This window comes from Sphaerodactylus townsendi, linkage group LG02 (genome assembly GCF_021028975.2).
Source record: "Sphaerodactylus townsendi isolate TG3544 linkage group LG02, MPM_Stown_v2.3, whole genome shotgun sequence".
Classification (NCBI taxonomy): Eukaryota; Metazoa; Chordata; class Lepidosauria; order Squamata; family Sphaerodactylidae; genus Sphaerodactylus; species Sphaerodactylus townsendi.
Genome location: NC_059426.1, coordinates 84453069 through 84467537, shown reverse-complemented (window position 1 = coordinate 84467537; position 14469 = coordinate 84453069). Strand labels below are relative to the sequence as shown.

The window sequence follows — 14469 nt, the reverse complement described above, 5'->3', positions numbered from 1 at the left end:
GCGTTGGCATCTGTGCCTGCTTTCAGGAGTCATGCCACTTCCAATGAGGCTTTGCCATCCCCCTTTTTGGATTGCACAGTAAGAGTTAAAGAAAACACATAGGCCCATTCCACACACAAATAAAACATCTTACAGATGTTTTAAAAAGAACAATTTTTGCTTTTTCTTCTGCACAGTGTGGGAAATAAAGCATTTCACCCAAAAATGATTCTTTTTCATGCCTTCTCCTATTAAAGCGTTTTCTGTGATGTTTGCCACAGCTCGTGCCTGCCATTTTCTCTTTGCTGCCTGCCATTTGCAGAAGGTTCCCACGGACATTTACATTGCTTGCAGCTCATCTGCCTGCAATTTCTGTCTAAAAATACATGAATAAAGTTAATTTTCATTGCTGATTTGGTGTATTTTTTTTCTTTTTTTGAGGGAGGTGTCTTTAAAGCACTGAAGACACAATATGAGAATCAGCAATATTCTCATATTTTGAATCTTCATAGTTTCAATTCTTCATAGTTTCACACCTCCCTCTAAACCAGTAGTTCTCAACCTGGTGGTCGGGACCCCTTTGGGGGTCGAACGACCCTTTCACAGGGGTCGCCTAAGACTCTCTGCATCAGTGTTCTCCATCTGTAAAATGGATACATGTTAGGGTTGGGGGTCACCACAACATGAGGAACTGTATTAAAGGGTCGCGGCATTAGGAAGGTTGAGAACCACTGCTCTAAACAAAACAAAAAAGGGAAAACGTCATATGTGCCAAATCAGCAGTAAAAACTAACTTCATTCATGTACTTTTTAGATGAACATTGCAGGCTGATGCAACCAGAGGAAATCTTTGTGGGAGTCTTCTGCAAATGGCAGGCAGTGTGGAGAAACTGCAGGGGCAGAAAATGGCAGGTGCAAGTTGTGGTGAAAATGAAAGTAAGAGCTCCTAAATGAGGAGGGAAATAAAATGTTTCCTGTTTTTTGTGCAGCAAGCAGGAAATGTTTTCAAAGTGACTTCAGGAAAAAGGTTGTAAGTTTAGTGTTTTTGAAATAAAATGCTTGGAGGAAAAATAAAATGTCTTCTAAATGTTTTTTGGGGGAGGAAACTGAGCAGAGTCCCACCCCAAAATGCTTTTTTAAAATGTCCTGATGATATTTTATTTGTGTTGTGTGGAATAGGCCACAGTGATGATTTTTAAATTCTTTATGTTTCTCATATGTATAATGCAAAACACCATGGAGTAGATAGTCATGTGTTGACATGAACAAGATTATGTTTGAAAAGGAGAATGCAAAATGCCACTCAATGATAGTAAGTTACATCCTCAGTATAGTAGTAGCTATTAAAAAAATTGGGAAATGGATGACACTTGTTTTTGCTCTTCTAAGCAAGAAATATGATCTTGGTGGTGGTTGAAGGTGTACATAAGACTGCATTATAATTGTTGTCTACTTTTTTCTTATACTGGGTCAAGACACAGTCCTACCTAGTATCATTAAACATTTTAAAATCCTAATTTGTTACAAACACGAGCAAGGCTTGTTGCATTTTAAATGTGGATTGGCATAACTTGATGAAAACAATTGTCTAGAAACACTCTTATTACAACTGTATTGACTAAATAAAGCTATCTAATAGATTGGTAATCTCTTCTACAAGGTTGTATCACAATTTGGTAATTTTTTTCTTTGACTAGTCCTTGATATGAGCCTCTTCTGATTATTTGTAAACATTGTTCTATTGAATATCATTTTAATAACAATAGTAACTTATGTTTTCTCAAATATGTCTTAGCCAATTTCAGAGAATGAATGCATAAAGCACATTTGCTTAGATGGACAACTAATCCAAGTTAATAGATCACAGAACTGCCCATACAATGCAACACAGCCTGGCTGTGGATTTCTAGGATTTGCTGTTCAAATTAATGGAGATAAATGCTGCCCCAAATGGGAATGTGCATGTAAGTCTTAGTCATACAATAGATTTTAAAATATTATTGAACCAATGAAGGTTTGCATTTGAGTAGGCTAAAAGATTTTTCTAATAGGAGCATATCTAAGATTATTAATGTGTAACTAACTTCTTGCATGACATAAATATATACTGATTAAGTGTTGGTTTTGTTTAAATAAATGGGGTGTTCTTCAGTCTAATTTTGTTATTGTTTTTAATTGGACTGTGTAACACCAGGGACAGAGCGAGGGGGAAAAGCGCCTGGTGCACTGGTGCGTCCTCCGCTCCTGCCCCTCCCCCATCTACCCCTCCCCGTCCTGGAATGCCCCTGTCCTGCCCTGGAATGCCCCCGCCCAGGAATGCCATGCCACGCCTCCAGAACTCCCTCGCCACGCCCACATGGGTGCGTACCCAGTGCTTTCTCCCCCGTTCCCTTGAATCTACGCCTCTGTGTAACTCTGTGTAACTCAGCATTAAAATAGTAAGAGACTGAAAAAATAGGAACACCTCAGTTATGTTGGATATTAAAATCAGAAGTGGGTTAGTGCTCCCATCACAGCAAATATTTGTTTTCAAAAACAATATTATACCCTTTTTGAAAGTTTCACAGGAATAGACTATGGAACCCTTAAATAAGAAAAATAGAAAGATGCTTTTGCAGTAGAATGATTGCATACTTATATTTTATAGCTGGACAGTAAAGAAAGTATAGCTGCTTAAATTGCCCAGACTAGCCTTAATCTTTTCAGAGCTCACAAACAAAGCATTGTTAGTATTAGGATGAGAGACTTCCAAAGAAAATCACGGTTACTACATAGAGGAAGGCAAATCTCCTCTGTTCATCAATTGTTTTGAAAACCCCTTGAAGTAGCCATACTTCGGTAGTGACTTGATGGCTTATTGTTATTACTGTTGTTACTATCATTAGTAGCAATAAATATAGTATAGACCGAGTACATGAGGTTTCAGGCTCCTTGATAACCATTGTAAGTCTAATGTCCATATCCTGTTGCTTTGCCAGTTACAGTCCACCACATATAGCAGAGAATTTTCCCTTTTAAAAATTCATCTGGCCACTCCTTTATATTGTAATAGAACTGATCCATGAATTGTAGTAAGCATGCATGTTTAATCAGGGGGATGTTTTGTCAAGGGATGAAGTAGATTTGAAAAATTCAGGGCCTAACATGTATCTTTCCAACATTCCAGATGTTGAATTTCTGAAATCATGATTCTAAGTCCAACTAAGTCCAACTCACAAAAAATGACTATTTTATTTGTTTACAATATTTTTAGTTTACTTTTTTCCAAAATGAAAAAGCATATGCCGTTATAGTTCCTTTTGTTGACTACTTGTACCTAAATTAAGGTAACAAGCAATATATTTTAATAACAAATGAAATTTTTCCTAGCATTTTGTCAGCAGCTTGTTACTAATTTCACAAAATTAATTAAATTAGCAGGAGTCCTTATTTTGTTTGATTAGGTCGTTGTACAGTCTTCTCTGATCTGACCTATATCACCTTTGATGGGCACCATTTGGCTTTATTTAAGGAAGCATCCTATGTTGTTGCCCAAACTTCAGATGAAACTATAAGCATCCATGTCACTGCCTGCAGGAACATGCCTATGGTAATGTTTTTTGTTTCTAGATAATGTCAGTGGGCATATGTAACAGTAATCGTACTGCTGCAAAGAACTGTATGCAGCATTTTCTGTAAAAGCTGTCTTGTGTTGCTGTATATGCATGTTACTGGATTTGGAACCATTTAAAAAATCTGTTAACCTGGATAGCCTGATCCACAGACCAGGCAGCCGGGGATGTCACTGCTGCCCCGCTTCCCTGCTGCCTCCAGAGGGCTTTCCAGGGACACGGGCAATGTTGTATCCTCCTGCAATGCCAGGGTGGAAGCCTGTCTCCACTCTAGCCCTTCCACCCTGCACCAGTGTCCAACTGGATGCCAGCACAACTCTGCAGCAGTCCTGACGTCTGGGTTTCACTGCCAGGGAGCTGCCAAATGGCTGGCCGCCACTGCCTTTGCCCTCTTACCCAGTGGGGTTGCCCTTTGTGCCAGTGGAGGGGGCAAACACATCAGTGCGGCTTCATGCTACCCCCACATTCAGCCCCCCAATAGGTCTGGGCTGTTGTTGTTGCTGTTGTTGTTGTTATTTTAATTTAATTGTATTATATATTAATCTAATGATATATGAAACTAGCTATCTAGCTTTCTAATATGTTGATGTAGCCCCTGTATATGAGATCAGCTAAACTTTGTATTTTGTGGATTTTTGATATTTAGGTCATCTTTCTCTTTATTGTCCTTTATTTTGCAAGTAACAGGTTTTTTTTTAAATCAGCCATTTGGCAGAGGAATGTTGCAAAACTAACGCAACAGTTGGTGGTATTACTTCATGCAAGATTTAACTTTATTGACATTGGTATAAAAGTCAATTATGTATTTAATCATGGAATAAATTTCTATTTTTGTTCCTATTCAGGACATTTTAGCCTCCAGTAAGCTGTGTCTGGTATCACTTAATTTAACATATTCATCTAACCAGATTATTGTTGACCGTTTAAACAGAAAGGTAATTCCTTGTGATATCATTTTAGTCAGTGCTGACTTTTTTCAGTTCCCTGGATTTGCATGTACTTTAGCAATATGGCACATAACTAATAGTGAAATTCTAAACAGAGTTATAGCTTTCTTAGTTCACTGATCCAGTCTGTTTTGGGGGAGGGGTAAATTCTTACATAATCAGAAATGGCTCAGGCTATGGGTGTGGGGCTTTGTGGGGAGGGGGCTCACTGTGCTCTCCCTGAGCACTCCAGACGTGCTACCAAGAATTGGGCTGGGGTGGGAGAGAGAAAGAGAGAGTTGGAGCAGGGACAGAAAAAATTGAGTGCTGGAGTGGGTGGTCAGAAAGAGGAAGAAGGTGGTGGTAGGGTGGAAACATAGAGAATAGAAAGTTGGGGTAGGAAGAGAAAAAGAGAGCTGGAATAAGTGGGTAGAGAGAGAGTACTGGGACAGAAAGACAGCAAAAGAGAGAGCTAGGGTAGGAGGGCATAAAGTTCTAAATTTTAAACAGAGCAGGTAGGGGACTAGAAAGAAAGCTGGGATGGTGGGGCAAAAATAGAGAAGATTAAGAGAAGGGGTGGCAAGATGGAGAGTAAGAGGCAGAGAAGAAGGGCGAGAAGAGGCAAAAAGGTAGGATAATGTGCTCTCAAGTCCCCACTTGCGGGTTCCTACTTGCTAGAGCCCATTTTTTCACACAATGGGTTTTGCATCTTCACAGGCACCATGCTGACTCCCCCCTCTTTGTAAAGTTGAGATCCAGCTTTGCAAATGGAGAATCCCTGTGGGGATGGAAAGAACTCTCCCCATCTTCGCTGGCACCCTGCTGCTCCTCCTTGGCAAAGCTGGGATTTGTGGGGGGTACAATATCAATGTTTGTGCTGGGTGCCATTTCCTGTAAATATGCCCAGTCCATGTCTCTTGCCCTGGGAGGATTAGTTTTCTAGAGCCTGTTATTTGTTTATTTTTGCACAGTGGGGTTTATTGCTAGTAGCAGAATATTGTTTAAAAACCAACAGGACGTAACTCTATAACTGCTCTTGCAGCTGTACAATAAATGTAAAATAAAGACAAAATTATAACATCCAGTTTTATTTTACATACCCTTATGTTATATTCTATTACATTCCTGCACTTTTCATTTTAATTATTTTGAGCTTCTTATGCTTCACAGAATAATTAAGGATTACATATACTGAAGAGAATCTTTCCAAAAATTATAAATTTAGCAAGAAATCTTTTGGGGAAGCATATCACATTGTCTCAGAAAGAAGCCCAGGTTTACCCAGGCATTTAAATTTGACTGCACACAACCTGAAACTCCATAAGCCAAATGCAGCCAAGCAACCAGGTATTATGGTCTTCCAGATGTTCAAAAATCCCTCTGATTTTTCCATTTATCTCCAAGCACAGTACTTGAGCATTGGGCAGATCATAATGCTTGAAACCCCTTTGAACTTTCAGGAAAAGCAAAAAAGAACGAGAAATATATCAAATTAAAACATAAATCATGTAAGCTTTCACAGAGGAAAATGTAAGCTTGTTTTAGAGTATCACCATTCATGCATGTTGGCAGAAAAATAGTCATGGATGCAAAAGTTTCATTTTTATGATAAGAATAAATATTAAATGTTTGCTTGTGTTTCTTGGTACATTTTTTTTCCAGATTGCAGTAAACTCAAGATATGCATGGCCTACAGTTCGGAAATATGGATTCAAAATTGAGGACACTGGTTTCATGTATTTGATTGAAACCCCCACAAGTATTAGAATTCAGTGGTTTCACAACACTGGTGTCATGGTAATAGAACTTAATGCAACCAGCAATTCGAAAGCTAACGGACTATGTGGTAACCAAACTTTCATACAATTTCTGCTGTTTTGTTTGGTGAAGGAAAAAATACATCACATTTATTTGTTCATATATAATATTAGGAAGCAAATTGATTTCAGGAATGACATAGAAATATTATCATAGTTGGGAATCTGTTACTTTGTACATTGTTGAAGTGATCCAGATTGTTAGCAGTGCCATCCAGAGGGATGCTGTGACAGTACCAGGTAGTTGCCTCTGCAAAAACATTGGCATGCCCATTCCCTGTGGACATTCCACAGAGGAAAATAACAACATGCACCCCTCTACAAGGTAAACACAGCATTGCAAGCACTCCTGAGTCCATAGCAGCTTTGTAAAATCTACCAATCAAATAACAGAAGCCAGTGATGTCCCTGCCAATCATTTCCCACCAATCCAGCCACTGCCCCTTGATGCCACTCCCATCTGCCCACAGAGAGCAAGTGGACTGGGAAAAGAGACCCAGAAACAGCATAGCAGCAGAGGCAGGTGGCCCTAGTGCCCCTTCCCTGCTCACAGGGGATAGGCACCTATGCAGCAGACAGGATTCCCACGCCCTCCCCAGCAAAGACTTGTCTAGCAGCAAAAGTGTTGACTACATACTCCCTGATCCAAGTCTTGCACCCCCTTCCCATGAAAAAGAAGAAAAAGAAAGATTAAAAAGAGGCTAGGCTCAGATCCACAACCTCACATTTAAGACCAGCATGCTAACCACTAGTTCAAGAGGGCACGTTCAAAGGAGGCATTCCATCAGGTGCTGTACTGCTATCCTGAATTCACTACCAGCCACATGGGTCTAGGGAGAAACCAACTGCACTAATAGAGCTACATCTATTCTGCATCCCCTGAAATTTGTCACAATGGCCAGAGGGTCACCCCCACTTCTATAAATTAGAACATAAGAACAAGCCAGCTGGATCAGACCAGAGTCCATCTAGTCCAGCTCTCTGCTACTCGCAGTGGCCCACCAGGTGCCTTTGGGAGCTCACATGCAAGATGTGAAAGCAATGGCCTTCTGCGGCTGTTGCTCCCAAGCACCTGGTCTGTTAAGGCATTTGCAATCTCAGATCAAAGAGGATCAAGATTGGTAGCCATAAATCAACTTCTCCTCCATAAATCTATCCAAGCCCCTTTTAAAGCTATCCAGGTTAGTGGCCATCACCAACTCCTGTGGCAGCATATTCCAAACACCAATTAAACGTTGTGTGAAGAAGTGTTTCCTTTTATTAGTCCTAATTCTTCCCCCAGCATTTTCAATGTATGCCCCCTGGTTCTAGTATTGTGAGAAAGAGAGAAAAATTTCTCTGTCAACATTTTCTATCCCATGCATAATTTTATAGACTTCAATCATATCCCCCCTCAAATGTCTCCTCTCCAAACTAAAGAATTCCAAACGCTGCAGCCTCTCCTCATAAGGAAGGTGCTCCAGTCCCTCAATCATCTTCATTGGCCTTCTCTGCACTTTTTCTATCTCTTCAATATTCTTTTTGAGATGTGGCGACCAGAACTGAACACAGTACTCCAAGTGCAGTCGCACCACTGCTTTATATAAGGGCATGACAATCTTGATTGGTTGTTTGACTGATGCTATTTATAGTCTGCCTTTCTCACTGAGAATCAAGGTGCATTACACAGTGTATATCAGTGCAGTCCATAAGATATAAAATAAGCAGTTCAATAGGACTGGGATCATAGACATATGAACCAAACATAAATCTGAAACAAACTTAAATATTAAGCATGGCATGTTAAACAAACAGTAAATGGTGATATTACATAAGTAAAAATACACGAACAGATAACTTGTATAGTACACAATAATCAGTCCCCTTCCTTGCAAAGCCTCCTGAAACGTCTCCTTGTAATATAATTCTAACACCATTATAAATATTCCCTCCTGAGCAATTATGTTTTTCATAGTTTGTAGAATTCCAGAAGTATGGCATCCTTCCTGGCCTTCTCAGAAAGGGTATTCCATATGTGGCGGCCAATATCTTGAATCAAGTCTGGTAGCTGATGGGCAGCCAATGGCGTGACTACAGAATAGGTGTAATATACATGCTCTGCCTAGCTCCTGATAACAACTGAGCTGCAACATTCTGTACCACTTGAGTCTCCAAGTATATTACTGTAGTCTAATATCTGTGTTATAGTGGCATGAAACAAGATGGCCAGATCAGGTGATCCAGTTCCATCTTCTGGGCTAAACTATGTTGGAACAGAGCATTTTGTGCAGCTGCAATGACTGCTTTTCCAACAATAATGCTGGGTCTGGTATAACTGCTAGGCTCTTTATTATTATTATTTATTAGGTTTGATATACCGCCCTACCCCCGAAGGGCTCTAGGCAAAGTACAATAAAATTTACTGAGTGAGCTTAACCCCACTAAATTCTGGTGTTTGTAAAACTCTGTTCATGTTCTCATTCTTAATTATATACATATCGAAGATACAGGTTTATAGATACATATATATTCCTGTATTTAGAGTAACTGTTATTATCTACAAATTATCTACATATTAGACCTAGTTCAGATATGAAGATTTTTTTAAAGCAAACAATAGATTTTTTTAAACAAACAGAAGAAGGGTAAATTGGACTTGCTCTTTAGACTGGTATGTATGCATGACTTCATTCTTTCTGAAAGTTGTAACCTTAGATGACATGCTAGGTGTGTGACTCTTGGAAGCATAATATGCATTGACATAAATTTTCATTCTGACAGTGGAATTATCGTTTGCTGGAAGGAATGGATGTAATAAACAGATAAGCTTGCCAAGTTCCAGAAAGGGCAAATATGTATTGCTGCAGTATGAAATATCAGTGATACCTAGTCAAATTTCAGACCTTGCAAAAGTAGTGGTGCTGAGATAACTGCGCTTGAAATGAATTAGTTCAGACTAGTTTCTATTTATTGTCCTTTAATTTAAATATTAGGTTTTTAAATCAAGGGAGAAATAACAAAACAACAACAAACAAGACTGAATTATATTTAAGTTGAAATCCAAACCATTCTTGAAAGTAAAGTCCGCTGTGTGGTTAAGGGGATCCAAAGTTATGGACCCCCAAAGTGGGTGACTGCATCCCCCATTGTTTCCAATGGGATCTAACAGGAGATGGGGGCTACCCTTTTGAGGGTCTATAACTTTGGACCCCCTGAACCATATCATCAGGACAGTCTCCAGATGACACCCTGCAATTTTGGTGCTGGTAGCTTTAAAACTGTGCCCCTGATGGGTGCCCCAAGAAATTTTCCCAGATTCTCTGTTCTGCAATGCCTTGGCACCATTGTACCCAATGGGGAATTTCTGAGTGTGTAAGTGGTTTGCACATTTTTTAAGATAGAGGCACCAGACTTTCAAGGTGGCTCCAGGACATCCTCCTTGTAATAGCATCCAGGCTTGGAGAACGTTGATTCTGGGGGTTCAATGTTATGGGCCCCCAAAAGGCTTATTTTGTTTCCCCACTCCTACATATGAAGCCTGCTGGCTGAGTTCTCTCAGAACTCTCTCAACCTGCCCCACCACCACCACCACCAGAAAGCAAAGTTCACCAAGCCTGGATGCTATTACCAGGAAGGCCTCCTGTTACCACCTTGAAAGTCTGGTGCCTCTACCTTCAAAATTGTGCAGCCTGCTTACACACTCAGAAATTCCTCATTGGGTACAATGGAGCCACTGCAGAACACAGAACCTACCAGGCTCTTCAGCAAGTTCTATGGTGGGAGAAATTAATTAACTTTTCCCACCATAGACTTCAATGGGGCTTGCTGTTATGCCCAGCTGACTCTGTGCTGAAGATTTGGGGAGGGGATCTGGGGGGGGGGTTGTTCTGGGTAGGGGTGTCTAATTTCCTGCAGGGCTGCTGGTGTGAGTCTCCTGAAAGGAACCAGCCAACTTTGCTAAAGTTTGCTTGGGAGGGGCAAATGCTGTGGGAACCCAGTTGAAGGTGAACCTGATGCCTTCAGAATGAGTGCTCAGCCATCCAAACTTCAGCAAAGTTGGCTGGTTCCTTTCAGGAGACTCACACCAGCAGCCCTGCAGGAAATTAGATGCCCATACCCAGAACAACATCCCTCCCCAGAGCCCTCCCCCCAAATCTCCACCACAGAGCCAGCTGGGCATAATAGCAGGCTGCACATTTTTTGAAGATAGAGGCACCAGACTTTCAAGGTGGCTCCAGGAGGCCCTCCTGGCAATAGCACCCAGGCTTGGTGAACTTTGTTTCTGGGGGCGGTGGGGGAGGGTTAGGGTAAATTGATTATAGAAAATGTGTTAATGTATGGACTGCTATCTTGTGCAGGTTTCTGTGATGGAAGCTCAACAAATGACCTCATGCTACCTAACAGGACTGTTGTAAGTTCTGTAGATGCTTCAGTTATCTTTGTGGATAGCTGGCAGGTGCCAAACACACTGAAGTACGTTGGAGAACCAAGAAGCCGGGAAGCAAACTGTTCCATTATGGACTGTTCATTTTGTTTAAATATATTGTTGAACCAGACTTTCAGCAGCTGCCATCCTTATGTATGTTAACTTAGCTTTTTTTGTGATAAAATTATATTTAATGTTGACTATTTTTATCAGTCAGTTTAGGAATGGAAATTATTATCCTATAAATTATGTTTCACCCATAACTTCCTTAGTGTATATTTGTAGAGAAAAGTCTTATTTGGGAAAAGGACCTTTGGTAGGCTATACATGACTTGACCATCATGTAAGCTTCTCTGTTGATTCTCTTGACCTATTGTTTAATGCTTTAACAACTGTTTACTGTCAAAAAGTAATATTGACAGAAAAGCTTTTATAGCTACATGTCAAAGATTGTGTTCTGGAGTGGCCACTCTGGGAAAACTGCATACAGAATTTTAGAAAGTCCCCAAAACAAAAATATGTATCACAGAGTAGAAAATTGAGTTGAATAATTTATCTATAATTATAAATAGTATTGATTCTATCATGACGTATAGCTGTATTCCTCAAGATAATCACACAGAATTTTCAAAGGAACATAATGAGGTGTTTTACATACTTGGAATGCTACTTGGTATTTTTGTCGGGGGGGTTTTGGGGGGAGGGTAGTGTCAGGATTTCAGGTCTATCTGTAAAGTAATCTGCTTTGTTAGAAAAAACCCTTGAGGTTATAAAGGACTTTGAGAGCACAATTACACATGTCAAAGAAGATCTATGAATGGATCTACCATAATTTGTTAAAATTGGAAATACTAGTTTTAATAACAGACACCCTCTTTCCTTGTTTTGTTTTGGAACAATAGCTCAGTTCCACACGCAATTGTTGCAATTGATTTGGACCCCCAAATTGACTGCATTTTGCACTCTGAGTGCAGACATGCAGCCACTCTGTCATGGCCATTAGGCAGAAGGCAAGTCCCATGAGCCACAGAGTCTGACAGCAAGGATTTTAAGGTCATACTCCAATAATCTCAGTCCAGGGTCACTTTAGGTATTCCAGAGGGCTGAGTCGAAAGTAATCCAAGGTTAGATGACCAGCATGCTACAAAAAGCAACTGGCAAGTTAGTCAGCAAAACTGCAGACAAATTAATCCCACGTTGTCCACAGTCCCTCTGCAGCCTTATATAGGGAGTTCCTTACAGATATTGCTTGTTCTCACCTTAGGCTTAAGGTGCAAGCTGACTCAGCTCCTCTACTCATGAGCAGTACTGAGGCCCAGCATTTCTTTAGCAGAAAAGAAGCTGCAGGCTGCCAGGTATGCACTCCTGCATTTAGCCCATGCTTCAGCCCTAACCCATCAACTCCTCTGCTCCTTGGGTGCTGCAGAAGACCATGGTGGATCCAGTCACAGGCAGGTCCATGCTGGAGCCTCCAGATCTGAGGGTGCTGCTGGGTTAGGATCTCTTTGGAAAGGTCCTGAGACTCCTGCCTTGCAGAAATGGTCTGCCAGGGCAGGGCTTGGGGTCGGGTTTTCCTCCTCTTTTTCTGATGAGGACTTATCGTCCCATGTTACACTCGTCTATGACACACTTTCTTTATGTGCATGTGTGTTGACCTACAGGCATTAATCCTTGCTTCTGCATGGCAGGACCCTGTTCTTGAAGCCTCCAGATCTGGGTATTGCTTCTCTTTTCAGTTCAAAATAGATTGTGGCCTCAGACCCTGTTTTTTTGTTGTTATTTTGCAATTAAGATTACCTGAAATTAGCTGTATTTGCTATTAACATTTAGTTTGGGCTATTGGCTTGTTTATTTTCAGCATACCTATAGTGCTTTACAGTGTTCAGTTACTTAAAAAACAACAGCCTTGTAACTTAGGTCAATAGTATCATAATCCCTACATTTCAGATGAAGGTTGAAAGAGCCGAAACTAAGAGACAGAGACCCCTCTAAAGCAGTCCAATGAGTTAATGGGAAATGCAAGATTAAAAAAGGAGAGTACCTGAATTGTATTGTATTGTTTTAACTTCTATACCACACCAGTTCTCTCTGACATTAAATTCTGAATGACTATTTTTTTGTAACCTTCTTCCTAGATACCCATGATTAATTTAAATTAATACTTTTTGTATGTGCTTTAAGGTTTCCCCAGATTCTTTTTGTGATTTGTGGGTCCAAGATACAGAATATATTCAAAATCCTTGTATAGCACTGGCTGCCTATGTAGCCATGTGTAACAAATTTAATATCTGCATAGAATGGAGGAGCTCCAATTACTGTCGTAAGTATTTTGTGTTCAGATACAATGTTTTCCTTGATCCTAGTAAACATTTTAATCCCAGATGACAAAAAGGCAATGTGATCTATGAGACAAAGTATTGAAGCTAAGTATCAGAGACCTGATTCCAATTCAAGCTTGTTCATAATTTCCTGTAATTGAAGGGAGATAAGGAAGTGTTACCTGCCTTGGTGCATAAGCATATGACTTTTAAATTGTTTTTTTCTTTTGTACATAATTGTATGAGTAGGGATAGCAATAACACTTCTTCCTTCCATATAGTAGCATACTTTTATAGGAGTGACCCAATCTAGCCCTGCCCATGGGAATGTGTGAGCCATACAAGATGTGAGCCAGAAGGAGAAAGGGTTGACAAGATGGAATCCTGTATGCTGGCAGTGCATTGAGGAGGGAAGGAGTAGGATGCAGTGGGTAATTAGATTGTCCACATACTTAGTTGTTTACAAGTCTTTCAGGTTTCAGGCCAAATATTTACAGTCTCAGATTCACATTCTGCTTTTTTCGAAAACTATTTAGAATAGAAAACAATGGCAAACATTTCATTGTCCATAAGGTAATGCATGCATTGTTCATCCTAAAGAAAATCTGTAGTCCTTTCTATGCCTTGACACAGAGATTTCATTCTGATCTCCTGTGGGTCTTTACAAATTTTCCTGACATTAAAAAATGGCAACTCAGATTCAGCAGAAACAACCATGTGTATAAGCAGGAAAAACCTAAATGCTGAGCATGCACCAGAGTGCAAAGCTCAAAGACCCACAGCACTTAAGTCCATAGTGTCAAAGAAAGAATTTAGTGAGTTTTATCTTTTTATGCCTGTAAATGGGAACATTTATCTTTATATGCCTGTAAAGGGGGTAATATATTTTGCTAGCTTTTCAAAATTATTTGTAGCTCCCTGCAGTGACGCTTAAGCTGTTTTTCAGGGTTTAAAAACATATGACTATGGCAAATAGATTAAGAGTGTACTTGTCCTTTTTTGCTTAACTTCATATATTTGCTGAAAATGCTCTTACTTAAATATATTTGTTAAAATGCTGTCTTAAAAAAGATGTTTTTGATAGGAGATGCCTGTATCTGTTTCTCATGCCTTTGGAGTACTGAATGTAGCTGAACTTTGAATATCAGTACATGAATGTCTTCATGTGTTTTCTTACTAGCATTTTCCTGCTCAGGAGGTTTTCATTATAAGGCTTGTATACCTGCCTGTGATACACCTGTTACTTGTCAAAATATGGACCCAGTACTTCAGGATTCAGATTTTTGTTTGATACTCACAGAGGGATGTGTCTGTGCAGAAGGAAACATCCTTCACCGGGCTCATTCTGCTTTGTGCATTCCAGAAGAGAAGTGTGGTAAGTAGAGATCTGCTGCTACGTTTTTCCCCCTCTAA

The 14469-nt window shown here is 40.0% G+C and overlaps 1 protein-coding gene across 1 annotated transcript in view; it reads left to right on the top strand.

Moving 5' to 3' along the window:
- The window catches only part of OTOG (otogelin), a 153010-nt gene that overhangs the window by 106930 nt on the left and 31611 nt on the right, over nt 1-14469 (top strand). The window contains exons 37-43 of the mRNA XM_048486410.1: nt 1775-1943; nt 3423-3568; nt 4436-4525; nt 6179-6362; nt 10671-10891; nt 12920-13058; nt 14237-14431. Of these exons, the coding sequence (XP_048342367.1) occupies nt 1775-1943; nt 3423-3568; nt 4436-4525; nt 6179-6362; nt 10671-10891; nt 12920-13058; nt 14237-14431 (1144 nt within the window). The remainder of the gene's footprint in view (nt 1-1774; nt 1944-3422; nt 3569-4435; nt 4526-6178; nt 6363-10670; nt 10892-12919; nt 13059-14236; nt 14432-14469) is intronic.